We start from the raw sequence: 19,810 nt of genomic DNA on the forward strand, positions 1-19,810 counted from the left end.
GTAGTAGTATAATATTAAAATTGGAAGAGACTTGATTAAATAGGTTTCTTGTCTTGTTTGAAGAAAATTTATACAATAAATAGGGGAAGTTGACTGATGCAACTGTCTCACGTTTCCGTGTGGTTGATTGGGTAAACTTTCAAGTGTCCATGTGGAAACTCCAATAGCCCCACTCTTTTTTTTTCATAGCCCCAAATTTATTGTCTACAGTTTCAAATTTTTGTTTCCACCACTATGGTGGACACTTTCAATAGCCCCTATCTTTTTTTCATTTATGTTAATTCAATTATAATTAAATTTATCGTACTATACGTAATTAGAAGAAAACGGCCATAAGTGAAGAAATTAAAATTGAACACTACATTTTCGTCGTATTAAAGTACTGGAAATTCCACGCGTCGTTCTAGAAATCGTCCATTTTAAATACAAATAGAATCCAAAAATTTTAATGAGAGAAAGTATGAGTGAAGAATTGGAATGGTGTAAAAATAATGAGTGAAATGATGTGTATTTATAGGTAAATTAAATTGAATTATAAAAAAATACAAAAAAAAATGAAGAAACGTCCGCCCCGCCCCCACTATAGGTCGCCCCACTTCCGCCCCGCCCCCGCCGGACCAGTGCGTCCTCGCCCCGAAAACGCCGGATGACCGCCCGCCCTGGAAATTTCGTCTGCCTCGGGGCGGACGTTCTCCCCACTATAGGCCGCCCCGCCCGGGGCTATAGCCGCGGCTATCCCATAGTGGACACCCTAATAAAAATCGAAATTCTTATTGAGAGTTGAGTGTAATAGTTATTTTGGACAAAGCTATAATAATTAATCCACAAATTTAGATTTATTTTTGTTTTAAGTCGTATAGTTTGACGTGAAAAAGGGAAATGATGATCCTCTGCGTGATATTCTCGTATTATATATCTTAGTATATATATTGGCAATTTGACACAACATGTTTACTATTTCTATCATTTTTTTTGTCAATATCTCTCTTACTTACCAGTTTTGGCCGAAGACTTCTTATTTTGGACAAATGCAGTATTTAATAATCTAGATTTGGTATCTGATTAATTGCTGATATTTTTTTTACCTACTAGTAATAAACTCAAGCACTACATATCAAGTTGTTTTTTCCTTGTTTTTCCCCGAGAATTAATTGCAAAATTATAAGCACGAAAGTTATTCTAAGAAGTCAACGCATCTAATAAAGACTATATATCAACAGAAGCATTAAAACATAAATAATAGTAGGGCCGATTAATAGCTAGAATCATTGTAATTAAGGAGACTATCAGCAAGATTCACTTGTTAAACGAGACCTCTTTCAAAATGCACTTGCTAATTGAGATCTCTTTTTATTAACTGTTTAGTGAGATAGTCACTCTCACAACTAATAGAGCAACCTGTTGGGAGACTTTCGGTCTTAATCCGCAAGCTCAGTCGAGCAGGATTAATACGATTCCGTTGAAGGCGGATTCGAAACATCTGTGGTCAAATAAAAAAAATTAGAGCAACTACAAAACTATTCAAATGACAGAGAGGAAGAAAATACTATTGAAAGTTGCAAATATAAACGGACTGAAACTACATCACTCAAGATGTGCACGAAGATATAAGAACTATAAACTCAGCTAATTGTGCAGACACATGTGATTCACTTTTTATTAACATTAATAATTAACCATAAGTGTACAAAATAGTTAGGGCCATTTGGTAGCTATGTTACTCCTAGATAAGGGAATAATCTGGGTTTATTTATGTGTTTGGTAGTTATGTTACCAAACTAATAGCCCGTGTTTTATATCCGGTCCGCACAAAGCCCACTGAAAATCCTATGTTTCACTCATATTTGTAACTACCCAAAATCCTATGTTATTTATCATGGAACACTACTAGAAAATTGGCTTTTTATGGCACTTTAAAATGCCACAAGAATTATGTTAACATTACACTTTATCTATAATGGCACTTGAAGCAAGTGTCAGCCCCAACACATGTAGTAATAGTTCATGTGTAAGTAAAGATCAATCATTGTTACACTAAAAAAATGTAATGAAGAATCACATCTAATGGCACTAGCAATTGCCACAACATGTTCTATTAGACTACACCAATATACTTGGACGAAAATTTAAGGAATACCCCCCATAAATATATATTATTACAATTTCATCCTGCATTTTATATAATTTACAATCTAGTCTACAAATTTCTATAATTTATATTTACATCCTTCAAATACGTAAAATTTACATTTTACATTTTACCTTTATAAACATAAATAATATTTCAATTTCATTTCCAACATATAAAAAATTCATATTAAACTATAATTATTCATCCAACAAAATTACATAAACAACTCATTAAAATAAAATGTCATATTTAAGTAACAAAAATTCCAAGTATCTAATGCCAAAATGTAATGTGTTTTTTCACACGCATACTGAACATATTAAGTGTTGTTCATCTTCCATGTAGTAAAAACTGTAAAGTCCTATCTATCCAAAAGTGCATAACATATTTGCACGAGACATGCTTGCTTCTTTAGATACGTGAGTCTCTTATTGCTGTCAAATGAGCAAATGTTCTCTGCGACGCAACCTGAAACATTTCAGTTTTAAAACTTGGAGTTACTACATAAACCAATGTACTATGTACAAGAAGAATGAAAAAACTGAAAGAAAGAAACTATATCAAAGAATAAAATATAACTACATGGGATGAAAACACACATGTCAGAAAATGGATGCCCAAAAACTTTGTAAATGAGGATGGTTACCTATAAATCTTTATTTAATAGAGTTGTATACCCTCCAAAAAATCCATCACTCTTTCCTGCTACAGAAATATCCAAAGAGATGATTAATTTATAGGTACATAAGAACACAAGTATTCCAGAAAATGAAGCAGATTATTATGTGTATAAAGTGTCCAAATCTAACTGGAGCAACATATGTTCTGCCATGAAAAGAATTTAATAAAGGAAAACCATTATGAAGATCACTCATATTGAACTATTCCATATGTCCCTATAAATTATATAAATACGATGGAGTTAAAAAACATGGGCCCAAAGAAATTCTAAGAAGCTATGCATTATATAGTTGATCAAAGCAATTGGAAGTTGATCTTAGAATGAGAAATATAATGATAAAAGATGATAAAAGTACCAGATTCTTAAATACAACAAGCATTCTTTGCCACCATATTGGTCCTGTAAGATAAGGTCCAACTACTACTGCTAGAATCATCATTAAGGTCTCACCATCTTAACCCCTGGGAAGTAGCTTTTGTAATGCATCTTTGTTCCCATTTCTGTAAGAGATAGAAAACAATAATTAGCAATTCAAGAAAAACTAGAGTAATCTTTGATGTCTTATTCTTTTGATACACTTTTTACCACCATTTACATGGTGTTGTCGGTCAAAAGTAGCATCAACAATATGTCTCGCAGTAGGAGGCGTATTTGACATAATCACTATTGCTCCCTGGAATACTTAAGCATTGTAATATAGAATAAGATCTTTATCGGTTACTCTATTTTCTAAAAGCTTGGCAGAATCAAGGATCTAATATGCAACTAGCACATGCTTGAAGTGGAAAGAGAATAGCAGTTCAGAGAAAAAGCCAAAAAAATTGACTTTGAAATAGTTGTTTAATAGTGATGGAAGTTAAACATAAAGTTGTTACCACTTAAATACTAAGGACGCATAATTTACATAATACACTTAGATTCAATGCTTCAAAAAATTAAAACTAAATAGTAAAATATAAAGTTAGTTGTTTCAACTTAATCATTAATATTTATAACTTACAAGATCCATATTGACCAAGTATTTTAACAACATATTCACATTCATCTACTTCTTAACTTTCGATGAACTCAAACCAGAATATGCAGAAGTTCCAGAAAATCAACATTTCCTCAAGTAAATGTATGTCGTCGTCATATTACTATCTGATTAATAAGCCAATAAACAAATACTATGAATAACAATCAATACTAAGCATATATATTCACATCAACTAATATTGAAACCTAATTAATATAGGATAAATTATTTATAAATGTTTATTCTACTAACATACTGTAAGTATATGGTGGATCCTAACTACAGGAACAAAATCTGAATTATCAAATACTAAATGCATCCATGTGTGTTTAAACTTTTTATAAACCGTACTACGACCTTTGAACACTAAAAACCAATAAATGAAAACTACCAAGCAAGATAGCACAGTCCAGAGCCCCCATAAACAACTACCTATAAAAAAGTTCAGCTTTTCCCTTCTCAAAAAAGGAATGTGAACTAACAAGCAAACAAAGATAAGAAAATTTAGTACCGTAAGTAATATTTGTTGAAGCAACTACCTATAAAAAATTCAGCTTTTCCCCTCCCAAAAAAGGATGTGAACTAACAAGCACACAAACATAAGAAAATTAAGTACCATAAGCACTATTTGTTGAAGCAGCTGCAACAGAAAGTAAGCCATTATTCATGTTCTCATGTTTTTCAAATCCTGCAAACCAAAACACAGCAAATATAGCCTACTTAGTTCCAAATACGTACAGGATTCCACAGAAACGGTGACAAACTACTCCAATTGTAGAAAAAAATCAAAAAGCAGTAGCACCAATAACTTTTAAAGCACAACTGCACAAGCACAAAACATTTCTTTCACAACTGTTGCTTCAATCATAAGCAAATAAGGAGCATTTTACAAGAAGAAATAAGGAACATATATTAGTACACTGTTTTGTGATGGCACATAAACTTGTGAAGATCCTTATTTTGTCACTAGAATTGAAATAAAGATTTGTATACGAAGTTAGGAGACCTTCTTAGGAGTAATTTCAATTTGTGGTAACATTTGTGGAACCTAAAAGCAACCGTTCCCGGCGGTAGCGACGTGGCTTCTTTACTTTGTCGGTGGTCGAATCCAATTTCCTTGCAGGCTTCACAATTTAAACACAATCAAAAAGGTTAAATCTTCACAAATAAATAAAAAAATCGAGACTATGAAAATTATTAGGCTTTCCATCTTGCTATTGCTATCTCTGGGAAGCAGATTGCAGAGTAGCAGATTTCTCCGTAGCTGATTGAAATTTCAGGGCAAAATGAGTTGAAAATTGAATAATTAGAAATTAGAGAATCAGGGGAAAATGTTAGGCGAAAGCTGATTGAAATTTCAGGGCAAAATGAGTTGAAAACTGAATAATTAGAAATTTGAGAATTAGGGGGAAACGTTGGGCGAAAATTTGAAGGGAAAACTTCTGAATATTTGGAGCCTTTTTTTTCTTTTTTTTGAGGTGAAACAAAGTTCTCAATAATTTAGGATACATTGTACGACTCACAAGTGCCACTAAATGATTCTCTTTATGACACTTATTTGGAGACGTAGTATTAGTTTAGGATATAAGTGTGGTGAAATATTGGTGTAATGAGTGATTGTCTGTAATGGCAGTTTTAATTAAGTGCCACAAATTTGGTGTAGTATTATGCTGTTTTTCTAGTAGTGGAAGCCTAGTTAATTTTAGCAAAATACAGTTTTACCCATCAAAATTTCTAACCCTAAACCAAAATATGTGTTGGTTTTACTTATGTTGTTGTATTGAAAGACGTAATTTTCCTATTAAATCATGTTATGATTTTTGTTGATGTCAATTTGTTGTTCTCACTTTATTTTCATTATATTATATTCTAATTATAATTACGTAATACTTGAAGGCAATTGTTTTTTTTAAAACAAAAATATGTACGATTTTGTTCAATCCACAAATGCTTTAAACTTCAAAAAATTTGAACGTACAAAATTTGACACTTGATAAAATATTTTCATATAGATTGTCCAAAATAATCAATGCTTATTCATAAAATTTGACCAAAATAATCATTGCTTACAAAAATAGAATACCAAACTAAAATATATTTTTTTTGGTAGAATAAATATACGTTTTTTGATACGTAAGGAGTTTAGTCTGAAAATATGCTATTTTTGTAAGGTTTAGCTTGAAAAGATTCTAATTTTTGTAAGGAGGATAGTTTAGTAATTAACTTAAATTAATGAGGATAATTTTGGCAATCATAATTTTAATCCTTGCTTGTGACTTATTGTACCAAACACTACAATAAGATAACTCACAATTATCTTAATCTACTAAACACTCAATTTATGTAAATTAATTAATTTACTAATCAAAATTATGATAACTATCATAATGGTATCATGTCTAGTCGAAACATGATATACATATAGTATAACTAAAGGTATATGTAGGAGTATTGTATCCACGAAGATTAATGATTAGCTTTAAGTACTGTAATTAAACGTCTAACACTATCTCCATCACTAGATTCAAGAGTGTTTTGATTAAACTAATGCAAATAAAGTGAAACACATAAAAAGATAACAATTAAAGTTCAAGTACAAAGAGAATTGGTATTGATTTCCTCAACTCTCGATAGAATTCAAATTATAAATTTATTATTCCATTTCCGACTTAATCTTTACTAGGATAAACATAAATATCATTAAACTCCCGTTATGATTGTTGGTTGTAGTGTTGACCATATTACGAGTTACGAGAATTATAACTCCTAAAAGCTCTGAAGATCTCTCATATCTTCATACATAGTCTCAAAATCCTTGGTTCGATTAATAAAAAGTTTAATATGTAAGTTTTAAGTCTCACATATGTGACATGTGATAGAATCCTAAATAGAGTTGGATTTTTAATAAAATACATAACCTTGATATAAGACACACTTTCCCTAATTAATTAGCTATCAATTAGCTATTAATGTATAATTGGAATGTGACGTTTCCCTCAATTATCACAATTAAATTAGCCATAATTTATTCTCTAAATTAGTCATTAAGATTGACTAAATATATGTTCCTATACAAGTACGGAAAAGGAGGACATATAATTATGAGCATATGTATGCGTATTTGATTGTAGTCATTAAGTGGAAGGAATATTTCATTTCTTTGATCAAGGAAAATGGACGCATATATTATGGTTTAATTGGTTTTGATGTAGTATTGACTAACAAATCAAATTATTGTGATCAATTATTTCATTTGATTTTTGGTATTACTTGGTCAAAAAGAAACGTCATAAATTAAGTAGCCACTTTGATGGAAAGAGCTTTAAGGTTTGATAAGTAGGGTTTGTCCTCTCTCTGCCTATAAATACAAGTGTAGTGATCCCATCAAATCACACACATTACAGAGAACACATAAACGAGGGAAAGAGAGAGAAACAAATCCTTGGAGTTGGAGTTGCGCCACTAAGCCAAAGAAAGTCCGAGGAAGTTCTCTCCGTCTTCTCCAATCGCTTCCGCTATGGATCGTCAAGGTAAGTTTTCGATCCATCATGTTTATGGTTAATACGTGAAATACATGTTCGAAGATCTTGCTTTATTTATATTCAATTATGTATTATTGAATATATGATGTTAAATAGTTTCCAACATAATGATAATCTATAAACCTCGACAAAGAACAATATATCACATAATAACACGATAAAACCTAAATGATATGGATGGACTCGATACAAAGCCTTAGCCAAATGCTTTAATATCGTCCAAACAAAAACAGGGTGTGAATGTTGGAAACAAAAGGTGAACATAACACCAAGTAGTCTTTAATCAGTGCAATTAATTATTGAGGTTTTGATGATAGCCATTTGCGTGTGGGTAAGGAGAAAGAGACATTTATGTGTGAACTTTTTTTTGGAACTCAATTTCAAGTATGAACACACATTTTCTTTTTCTAATTCTTTCTAGGTCTTCTTATCTTATTTGCTAGTCAAGATTACAGAAAATAAAGGACAAGAAGTCGTCCAAAGTTCTCAAATTCCAACCATGATGATGCACGTACTAAGTTGTACTCCTTATTTAACTTTATTTACTCCTTCCGTCCCCGAAGAATATGCACTCTTTCCTTTTTTAGTCCGTCCAAAAAATATGCACTTTTTAATTTTGGAAAGTCTTTTCTCTGTAATGCGGTATAACTCATTCTCCACTAATTTTACATTAAAACCCGTGGCGACCCCAAAGTGCATATTCTTTGGGGACGGATGAAGTATAATTTATTACTTCATCCGTTCTATAGTAATAAAGTCATTTACCATTTTGGTACGTTCCATAGTAATAGAGTCATTTCCCTTTTTAGTTAAAGTGAACATATTTTTCCACCCCTACTTTAATCTCTCTTACATTTTTTTCTCTTAATCTCCCTACCTTTTTCAATTCTCACTTTATTCTCCCTTTACTTATTCATCTAACACAATTTTTCTTAATCTCCGTGACGAAAAGAAACGTCTCCATTATTATGAAACGGATGGAGTATATATTTTACGATTATTTACAAAATAAATCACGAATTTAAGCTCAATTTTTCAATATCGACTTATTTTTATAGTAATTTTAAAATTGGGGGTAGATGGTGTGGAATTGTGGATGTTGGCACTGACTGAAAATGGTGTAAACTTGAATTTATGCCATCTTTGTTGTATGACTATATATTGGTCCATGTCCATTGATGATGACTTACCACATGTGGTTGTAGCTTTTCATATATGTCAATCATGAGAGCATGCGCGACGGTGGACGGACGGCGTCCGTCCGTCCGTGCCTCTGGCACGGACAAGCTCCACCGCCGCTGGCATTAGCTGCTCGCTGCGAAGAGCATGTCCGTGCCAGCGAGCAGGCGACGTGGCGGCACGCGATTGGGCAACGACATAGCCGTTGCCTTTGATTTTTTTTAATTAAAAATTCGGTATTTAATTTTTAAAAATGATAAAAAATAAAAAAAATATTTTTCAAATCCCAAAAATATGGCCGTTTTTTTGCCCGTTTTTCTGAATTTTTTTGATTTTTTTGATTTTTTTTCCTCCAAATTCATCTATAAATACACACATTCATCATCCATTTATCACTTCAAATCATCTCTCATTCATCTCTCATTCATAATTCTCATACAAACTATCTACACCTTCATCTCTCACTCAAAACCTCAAATGGATTTCACCCATCTTATGGCGGAAGCGGAGCGCGAAGAACAAGAATACTACGAACAACATCGTGCCGCTTACGACGCATATGTCGCGGCGAATGCCCGAACCCACATTGAGCTACAAGAAGACCTAATCAAACACATGTGGGCGAAATTCGGCAACGCGTGGTGGTTTTTTTAATTTTAGGATTTTAATTATGTAATTTTTAATTTTAAGGATTTTAATTATGTAATTTTAAATTTTTAGGCTTTTAATTATGTCTTTTTAAATTTATTTGTAATTTGTAATGTTATTTCGATTTTTTAATGAATTTTCATATTATGGAAATGTTTTTGTTTAATTAAATTTTAAATTGAATTGTGCTCGTTCTTGCGGAAGAGCATAGCTGTGGGTGTTGCGCTCTTGCCAGAGAGCAGGCAGAAAAAGTGGGGCCGGGCCCACAACCGTGCCACTGGCAAGAGCACGGTTGTGGATGCTATGAGGTTCAAAGAGTCGACGCCCTATTATAGTAGTTACTAGTTTCTAATTTTTATGCTAGCAAAATAAAGTAAATGGTGATATTTCAAAAATAGAGTTTTCAAATAGACATGCTGAATAATTGTGAAACATAAATAGTGGTTCTATATATCAAGAAAAGGAGGAGGGATACACCAATTAAAAATTTTCGTTTTTCTTTACCTAAGTGATAAACTTGGTGATCTAAGCTTATAACTTGGTCAGATAAGCTAGCCAAGGCAGCTAGCTTACAACAGGTCATGGGCGGACCCAAGTGAAAAGGAAGGAGGGGCTAAAGCCCTCATTGTAATTAATTTTTTACAAAATTTTTTCAAGTTTAGTGTAATTATAATGTAAAAGCCTCCTCAAGCTTACTTAAAAATATACTTTAAAATAAAATTTAGAAATCTCAGCTCCTATCAATAAATATTTCTGCGTACGTGTCTGGAACTGGTCCAAATAATTTGCTTATAAACTTATGAGATGCATATATAATCCGTCTATGTACGAAATATGGTGGCTTAGCTACTCGCTCGTCAAGAAAATCTTTACAATTAGCTAATTATTTGAGTCAATATTGATGTGGATTAGTTGTGTGAGACATCCATATATCTTTGCGGATTGGGATGGACTATTGAATTCAGTAGATAAAAACTTAAAAACTTTTTCTTGTCACAGATTAACTAGTTGTGAACGAATATTTTTCCATAATTTTATAGTACTTCAATGATGCAAATTCTGATTGAATGGCACATTATCCCGGCATTAGAATTTGTAAAACATGAAATAAATCAAACTTTTTCAGAAAAATGTAGATTTTTCAAAGTAATAACATATCTTAGGTTGTGTTGCAATCTTGCTTCCTCAAACAATTGATAGAGAGAGAGATCAAAATATATCGAAGGCTTATATATACAGCTCACCCAAACTTCACCAAACAAGGAAGACAACAATATTGCAGCTTTTTTTTAGTCTATAATTTACAATTCCAAACCATTAAGAGAGACAGAAAGATGAATGCTTACAACACAGGTATCATAAGCTCCGAAACAGAAGCCAGTCCCTTCATCAGCCTCACGATCTCAGCCGTGTCGTCCAGATAGTACTTGGCCTTGCTTGGCTTCCGCCCCACCGTACATGCAAACACTTCCGCGTTCGGAGCTATGGACGGGCCGGTGGTGGAGCTGCTTATGACCTCGAACATATCTTCGTCAGACCGGTCGTCTCCGATGCACAGCACAAAATCGGGCAACATTCCTCTCTCCTGCATCGAGGATAGCAGCCGTTTCGCTACAAGACCTTTGCTCACCCCCTGCATTCATCAAACTCGTTACGACAACCGGGTTCTGATAAGTCTCCTGAATCACTAAATTGGGATAAATAGCTAATCAATTATGACAGTATTTAGACTTTTAGAGGTAATGTCTGGAACAGATATCAAAAGATTATATTTCAAATACAATTACTACTAAATGATGAAAATGTTATGTAACTATTCACATTAGTCACAGCAGAATTTCATACCACACACTGAATCAAGGAACATAAATATTGATATCAAAGATAATTGATTCCAAAGCAAACGAAGCATACATCGATGTGACATGTTGGCAAGTATATCGTATACTATATAATAGCCTAAAAGTGGCTTAATTGTTGTTAAGGAGAATGTTCAACTGACTGTGAAAGAAAAGATAGAATACCTGCGGCTTAACTTCTACACAGTTTGAATCGCTCTTCACTGTGACAGGTTCGTTGGCGAGCACACTCTCTAAGTGATCGAGAAGTTCTTTCGCTTGGCAAGATCCAAAATCGGGATCAGCGTCCTCATAACACCAAGCCATCGATATTTCCTTAGGTTCAATCACTGATCCATCAGTCGTCTCGGTATAAAGTTGCATTACTGGCTCTGCTATTTGCTTCCAGTTGCATTCTACTGCCGGAATACTGGTTTCCCATTCCTCGTCCCGCTTCATCCTGGAAATACCAATTACCAGTTTTCGTGATTTAGTTCCTATAAACATTTCCATGTATAATACAAACTAGTACTAAATAAAGTAAACTCATATACCTTATAAAATAACCATGCTCAGCTGCAATTCCCAGTTTATCACATGATGAAAACCACGCATCCAGCTTGTCTCGCCGTCTAGAACTTACGATAAACACCACATTGTTCTTGTCTCTGCACAAACTATTTAAGATATCGAGTGTTTTCGAGCTTGGTTTCTTGTCGATTGAATCTTGAGGCATTAGAGTTCCATCATAGTCGAGAAGTATAGCTCTAGTTTTAGTCCTTTTGTATGCTGAAACTATGTGCTCCATGGCCAGTTTCCTGAAATTAGGATCGAGTGCAACGACCCTAAAGCTCAAGCCAAATCCAATACCCCAGCATCTGCGTCGCACATGATCCTTACAAGTCCTTTCCAGATCTTGCAAGAAGCTTTTACCCCAATACGAGACGTCGTGTGTGCTCACATACTTATAGTGTTTTTCATGCCTCAGATGTTTTTCCGGTTCCTCCATTACAATGGCTGATTCCATCGCCTCTGCTACCACATCAATATTCCATGGGTTGACTCGAATCGCTCCACTTAGAGACGGCGAACATCCAATAAACTCGGACACAACCAACATGCTCTTTTTTGGGATGGATGCTTCGGGTCCCAATATCTTATCCAATCTCTCATTTCCTTGCCGACTGATAACATACTCATACGGTATAAGATTCATTCCGTCCCTAACTGCAGTAACCAAACAACATTCAGCAACAACGTAATAAGCAACTCTTTCATAAAATTTAGGCGGCCTATCAATCAGGATGACCGGATCATATCCAGGTTCCCCAAATGTCTCATTTATCCGCTTCACCGTTGCATATATCTCATCCTGTACTTCTTTGACTTCCTTTCCCTTGCCCCGAGCAGGAAGAGCTATCTGAACTAAAACGACCTTTCCTTTCTTCTCGGGGTGCTGCAGTAGGAGCTGCTCCATTGCTAATAGCTTTAAGCTGATGCCCTTGAAAATATCCAAATCATCAACACCCAGTAACAGTGTCCGTCCCTGCCCTGAAAATTGCTTAACGAGCTCTGCTACCTTCGCCTCTGTCTCTGGAAGGCTCAAAACCGATTGAAGCTGACCCATATGAATGCCAACAGGAAGAATCTTGATACTAACAGTGCGGCCATAATAATCGAGGCCTATGTAACCCCTCTTCGACTCATACGAAATCCCCAACATTCGACTGCAGCAGGAGAGGAAATGCCTGGCATAATCAAATGTGTGAAAACCAATCAAATCAGAATTAAGCAGACCTCGCAGAATCTCCTCTCTTATTGGTAACGTCTTATAAATCTCCGAAGATGGAAACGGACTATGCAGGAAAAAGCCAAGCTTCACCCGATTAAACCTCTTCCTCAAGAAAGTAGGCAGTACCATCAGATGGTAATCATGGACCCAAACAAAGTCATCTTCCGGATTAATCACTTCCATGATCCTATCAGCGAAAATCTTGTTCACCGATACATAAGCCTGCCACAATGAGCGGTTAAACCTACCACCTAGATCGGGCGACAGGGGCAACATATAGTGGAACAAAGGCCATAGCTGCTGTTTGCAGAATCCATGGTAGTACCTGCTATACAGATCAGGTGGCAAAAAGGTGGGGATGCACTTGAACGTCTCGAGGAGTATCTGAGACACCTCATCTTGGTCATTGGGATGAATTTCCTCCTTAAGGCACCCCACATAAATGAACTCAGTGTCTTCATCTCCTAAACAATCTTTTAGTTGGAGATAAAGTGAATTATCATCCCAGCTAAAAGTCCAACCTTTACTACTATCCGTTTTCTTGTGCACCTTTATAGGCAACTGATTGGCCACAATAATTATCCTCTCCTTTTGAGAAGACGACGATGGATCCGACAATACACTGTCTGAACCATCATCATCAATATCGGACATTATCCCCGCTACTGTCATAATATGAGGGATACGCCGACTCATACGGCTAAAAGATGGTGATGGAGCTTCCCCAGAAGCTAGCTCTAACAAATTTGAGTATGATCTAGACACCATTTCTCTCCCCCTCTCTCTAGAGCACTACCCCAACAACCTCAAACCTTAGTTTCTAAAAAACCATCCAATGACATAAAAAAAAGACCCTTTTGAGAGTGAAATTCTGCTTGAAACAGACAGCACAAACACACACACTCTCTCTCTCTCTCTATCTCTATCTAGAGCACTACCCCAACAACCTCAAACCTTATTTTCTCAAAACAAGTATCCAAGAACATACCAATAAAGACCCCTTCTGAGAGTGAAATTAAGCTTGAAACTGAACAATCAGTTACTAACATGCATGATAAATCTCTCTGTCTCCAAACATAGAGCAAGAAATAAGGTTCAACTGTATGCCTACCAAGATAAGATCAAAAAGGGTGCTCTCAAGATTTGACTTTGTGAGGATCCAATCAAGCTACACACTGCAACACATGAGTAAAAATTTGGAATTCAGGAAATTGAATAAATTTCTGATCACAAAACAGATAACCATGAAAAGGGGCATGTATAAGATAAGAACTCACCTGTTAGGAGTAAACAGCAAGAGCCCACATAAAGATGTGACACAAAGAAGAGCAAGGGACAAACAACTGGTTATATTTCAAGAACCAGTTCATCCAAATTTAGTTTAAATAAAACCAGAAAAAAAAAGTGGGGGAAGAACCCTAGTCTATGGAGAAAGGAAAAAAATGTGATAAAAGGGTGTGTTTCAAAAGCTTATATACACTGGAAATGCAGTACAGTGGAAATCATCAGAGCAAATCAATAAAAACTTGGCTTAATTTTTTATGTGCTTCGACTTTGGATTTTTGTCAGTCTAGCTCAATGCTCTAATGGATAACTCTTTAGATAATTTAAAATAATTACAGTAAATAGCTGGCAAAGTGGTCCATTGTTGCAGCTTAGCCAGCTTAGATTCCTCCTTTTATAAGTCAAATGGTAATTGAAAATCAAGAAAAACAAAATGACAATTTCAATTCTTGATTCTACCAATGCTTTTACTATTTTATGTTTATTTTGCTATTGAATAGTACAGATTTCTTCATCGTCCCCCAACAAAACAATACCAAACTAATTTTCTCAATTTTACATTACTAATTTCGAATTAAAATTTATATCTTCTAGAGGGAAGGAAATAAATTGTCTCTTAGTCCTCATGATATAATTATGTGCAATAAAACACAAATTATACTATAGAATCCAGAGTTGTAGTTAATCGCTATTGCATAAGATAAATAATTTAAATTTCGAGTATGTCATGGCACAATCTTAAGTCATTAATAAGACAGACTTAACTAGTTCAAAATTAAACACAAGTCTATTAAATCGAGGGGCCTAAGTTTAATTTCAGCTTCCAAAATTAACGTTGAGACATCTTAATCACATACACACATAGATAACACGTAATGGAAAATTGTATGGTTATATATTGTGCGCGTGTATTTCTTCTAAATATGCATTTTAATTTTCAGTTTTGGTACTGTGCTACACAATAGAGTACTTTCATGATTATTAATTTCATTTAACTGACATGTTTGATCTATTTAACTGACATGTTTTTAGCAGCTTTATATTTATATTGTTTATGTATGTAGTGTGTTTTCTCAATTAAAAATAATCTTATTTTATTATTTTATGCTAGTAAAAGTAGATAATGATGGATTATATTAAATTTTATAAATAGTGTGCAAAATAAGTACTACATCTATTTTCTAAAATAGAGAAATGTGAAAAAAAATGATATATGTGTATAATCGGACTCACATTATTAGTAGGCCAAAATTTGAATTAATAGTTATTTTGAATTAAGGTCTCTAAATGGGATTTTTTTTGTACTTTATGCAAAGAGAAAACATCAATGATATTGGTATACTTCATTTGAAAAGTAAAATAAAACCTGACCACGCCAACATTATTGGTTGTCTTTTTAGTTAAACACGCCAATAATTATAACATTGGTGTGTTCCTTTCACATAATAACAAAATGTCATTTACGGATTTTTTTTATAAAATCACCCAAATTAATGATTTAATAAATCATTAATTCTAATTTTGTTAGCAAAATCTTGAAGCAATGGAATTAAGTAAAGGAGATATCCTCTGACTAATAAAATATACAAATCTTTGGTTAGTACACGATCACATTCTTGCTTTTGTGTCTTAACACTCTTCCTTTGTTTATAATTTACAAAGCATATTTTACTAGTACTCCGTATTTTATTTTCCGGAAATACTTTAAAGTAAGAACCATTTTGAAAGATTTTTTAAGATTGAACTACGCAAATAGTCCCTGAACTATGCCTTTTTGCACGCCAATGGTCTCTGAACTTTAAAAATTTCGTTGATAGTCTCTGAACTAAGGAATAATCACATTTTTATACTTTTTTCACTTTCCAGTCTAATTTTATACCAAAAATACCCCCCAAAAGCTAGGAGGGTATTTTTGTCCATACAAAAAATGGGTCAATGTCACACTTTTACTTTCAAGAATATGTTTACGTTCCAATTCCAATTACCCTTTCTCTCTCTTCCATCTATCTCTCTTTAAAGTATACCCAATTTCTTTTCTTCATCAAAATACCCAATTTCTTCTTCTTCTTCTTCTTCTTCTTCTTCCCTCTTCGTGTTTTTTTCCTAATGTCTACTGTGTCAGTAAATAACTCAGGTGAAGGGGGAAATGGTTGTAGATGGCTTTGATTTCAATACGATACTTGTTGGTGTCGCCAAAGAACGATTCTGAAAATCGTTGTCGTGCAAGAAAGGAAACAAACAGAATACTATACTTTGTGTTGTGAGAAGAAAGGCAAGGTTGGAGGTTGCAATTACTTTCGGTGGTGTTATCCGAAGTCTGTGGACGTTGATTGGGTTGGGCGGATTCGACGTGAAGGTGGGGATGGGGAGGAAGAAGTTCAATCTAGGCAGATTCAATGTGAAGGTAGGGATGGGAAACGGAAAGATGTTTTTTTTTATCTTGGTTGTTGGGTGTTCTTTTTTTGTTGCAATTTTAGCTTTGTTTGTTAGTTTGATGAAATAGGTTGTACTTTTTGATTTGGTGGAATAAAATGTGTTGTATGAATTATGGATATGTTTGCCATGTTCGTCGAAGAAGGAATGTGAAACAAACTTCAAAATGTGAACATTGGAAATCTAGAAAAGCTTCATACATAATAAAAAATATGGGCTACTCAAAAGGGATCTTGTTCATCCTCTTCCAACCACTGTTCCCATTCCATTGCCCATTCGATTGGCTGTTGATTCTTCCACTTCGCTTTCATAGTTGAGCTCGAAACATGTGTGATATTGCCAGTAGTTTCTGAAAGTCGAGCAGAGAAACTAATATCAGTATTTCATGTTTTTTCCTTCTGATTTTGGGGACGCTTTAGTCTTGCGAAGATACTTTTCAACTTTTCCTCGGACAATTTTCCACCACCATAAGCTTTTGGATTACAATTTTCTTCCATTGTATATAAGTTTGGTAGTTTAAGATATGCAAACCGATGGAGATGAATGTGTATTTATTTTAGTCGAATTTAAAGCCATAAATGAATTTGGTGTTAGTTGGAATGTGTATTCATTTCCAGTACAACATAATATCGTATTTAGTAAAAAGATTTTGATAGTTTGGTGTTAGTTGGAATGTGTATTCATTTCCAAAACAATATATAAATATCAACCTTTGCAATAAATCATACATAAAAGATTTTGATAACCAACATAAATTCTTGAATCCTACATACACAGTACAGTAAAATCAGCATCAATCTGCATTCATATTCCATGGCCAAAAACAAAATAATCATGGAGCCCAAATACTTAAGACAAAAAAACAGACGGTATGTGATTTTAGCAAAAAGTCAAAAGACAGTATTCCAAAGTTGACCACAGAAGCATTACATATTTAATCAGCCGTTCTGCGACTCCCACATCTCTAAGCGTTCCTAACATTGCGAGACGATGTAGCAGTCCTTGGGGCTTGACGACTTGAGGCGTTTGGCACCTGATTGCTTGATGATGGAGATGGGTCACTAGTTTGTCTGGTGGATACTCTAGGGTCGTTTTGACATGACCTCTTGTTGTGACCAGACTGTCCACACCGACCGCATGTCATTACGGGTGCCCGCTGAAGTGACTCAACTCCATTCTCATGATATCGTACCTACCATCATATCAGATTGCATTGCATTCATAATCAATGCCCAACAACACATCACACATATGACCTACATTTAAACGATCTCAAATTGTATTCCCCAAAAAGAAGTCGTACCTGAGGTTGTTCTCTCCTAATCTTCCTTGGGCACCCACGTTGCCTTTTAGTGTTCGGTGGGTCTAGCTCAAAACCAACATCTGAACTCCTCGACCAATTTTCCATCTCGTTTATAGGGTACAAGACATGCTCAAATAGAGCAACCATGCTGATCCTCGAGTAATAGGGTGAAACATAATCCGTTAGGGGTTTCTGAGTCTTCAAAATGCATGATGTCGCATGCACGCAAGGGATCTCACTGATTTGCCAAAGCCTACAAGTGCATGTCCTTCATCGCATATTCACCACAAACTGACCAGTAGGACTCGTGACCTGATACTCATTCTCACCATTCCACAACGATCTCCAAGAGGTAGACTTGCCAGCTGTCTCATCAAGAATCTCCTTTATCACAGGATGTACTGGGAAATTGTATTGTTTCACCCACTGCCCTCTAATCTGTATGCGCTCTAGTTGTTGTGTTTGAAGTTCCTCCAACAATGTTAAAATTGGCTTCTCACGAGCTTCTACGATCTTCGAATTAAACGTCTCACACATGTTGTTTAGCTGCGCAATATTTTAAATATTAGCCTATATTTAATTCATAAATCATGACAAGAAACTTTTCTAGTAATAGTTGTTCACCTGTGTATCACACTTAGCATGTCCAGAGAAGTACGCCCTCACCCATCTTTCTTTCGGAGCCACCCCCACCAAATGCCGATATGCAGCTTGGTTGTACACTCGCATTGCATCCATATGCTTCAAGTAAACGTCCTCAGTTGTGCTATCTGATATTGCCTACATCTTTTTCTTCAAGACATCCCCTGAAAAGTTCTTCTTGAAATTGTTGTACATATATTGTACACAGAAACGGTGCTCACTTTGAGGATATTTCTCTGTAATGATCTTCTGCAAACCCTGTAAAGGGAACAATGACAGTTAAACAACAATATTTAAAGAATCTAGCTAGAGCTGCCTTTAATTTTATTAAACAATATCATAAATGAAACATATATCATGTGTTACATGTGATAATTTATTTAGTTTACCTTTTGCTGATCAGACATGAAGACATATCTTGGACCATTAGCTGATAGCTCCAAGTCATCGTCAAGATGATCTAGAAACCACTTCCACTGCTCGTAGCTTTCCGTTTCGGCTACTGCCCAAGCAATTGGCCACCAACCATTGTTTGGGTCAACCCCGATGGCTGTGAATATCTGTCCCTTATACATCCCACGCATAAAACATACATTTAGGAAAATGATAGGTCGACAAAAGCGCTTCCATTCAATCTTCAATGGCCCCTAAGCAAAGATATATCTCCAGAAACCTAGGACTTGAGCTCTGTGTGCGTCTGTAATTCTCATAATGTATGTGAACACTTGAGTCAGGATGCGTCCGAATCAACTCATTCTTGTAATAGAAAAGCTTCTTGTATTGTTGCGAGGTGTCCCCATATATGCCTTTAAGTGCAATTTCTCTAGCCATGTATGTCGTCATTCGACTAACTGTAGATCTGAATTGCTCATCAACACATTGTCTAATAGCGACTAGTGGAATGTGAGGGTTTGCTTTGATTTTTTCAGTGAACCGTTTCCCTAACCACTTAGACGTGATCCATTTGTTGTGTGTTACCTCTGAACAAGTGTGAACATGGTCTCTTTTCAATGTTCGAACCACGTAGTCCCCATTTGATTGTTTATTCAAATGCACAAACCATTTGCAGTCACCACCACTACCACGACACACAGCTCGTAACCTATCGTTGTCGTTTACTTTGATATGAACGGGCCTCTTATACATCACTGCGTACTGTTGGAGGACCTCTCTAAAGTATTCTCTGTCGCCGAAAACATCTCCAACATTCCAATATGGTAACTCATCAGTTAACTTGAACGAGCGGACAAGAATACCAGTCTTGGCCCCACTTTCTTCATCCGATGAATCTAAATCCATAAGACCGGTATTGGCCAAA

At 35.1% G+C, this 19,810-nt stretch overlaps 1 protein-coding gene and 1 long non-coding RNA gene across 5 annotated transcripts; both read right to left on the reverse strand.

The window, feature by feature from the left end:
- Positions 1-2,328: 2,328 nt before the first annotated feature.
- Positions 2,329-5,287, reverse strand: LOC121755060. 3 transcript variants are annotated; one of them, XR_006040615.1, is made up of 5 exons: positions 4,838-5,287; positions 4,448-4,519; positions 3,264-3,313; positions 2,778-2,836; positions 2,329-2,599 (listed from the first exon to the last, which is right to left on the reverse strand). It is a non-coding gene; the product is annotated as an uncharacterized LOC121755060 (long non-coding RNA). The 3 variants fall into 3 exon arrangements; XR_006040614.1 differs by having other exon boundaries at positions 3,169-3,313; XR_006040613.1 differs by lacking the exon at positions 4,448-4,519 and having other exon boundaries at positions 3,169-3,313.
- Positions 5,288-10,407: 5,120 nt separating this feature from the next.
- Positions 10,408-14,408, reverse strand: LOC121755557 (alpha,alpha-trehalose-phosphate synthase [UDP-forming] 6-like). Of its 2 annotated transcripts, none has more exons than XM_042150872.1 (4): positions 14,108-14,408; positions 11,593-14,005; positions 11,225-11,498; positions 10,408-10,833 (listed from the first exon to the last, which is right to left on the reverse strand). In XM_042150872.1, exons 2-4 carry the CDS (start codon positions 13,596-13,598, stop codon positions 10,543-10,545), a joined length of 2,571 nt encoding a protein of 856 aa, XP_042006806.1. In that variant the 5' UTR covers positions 13,599-14,005; positions 14,108-14,408; the 3' UTR covers positions 10,408-10,542. The 2 variants fall into 2 exon arrangements, with proteins under 2 accessions (XP_042006806.1, XP_042006807.1); XM_042150873.1 differs by lacking the exon at positions 14,108-14,408 and having other exon boundaries at positions 11,593-13,052; positions 13,156-13,288.
- Between the last annotated feature and the right edge of the window lie 5,402 nt (positions 14,409-19,810).

This window comes from Salvia splendens, chromosome 11 (genome assembly GCF_004379255.2).
Source record: "Salvia splendens isolate huo1 chromosome 11, SspV2, whole genome shotgun sequence".
Taxonomy (NCBI): domain Eukaryota; kingdom Viridiplantae; phylum Streptophyta; class Magnoliopsida; order Lamiales; family Lamiaceae; genus Salvia; species Salvia splendens.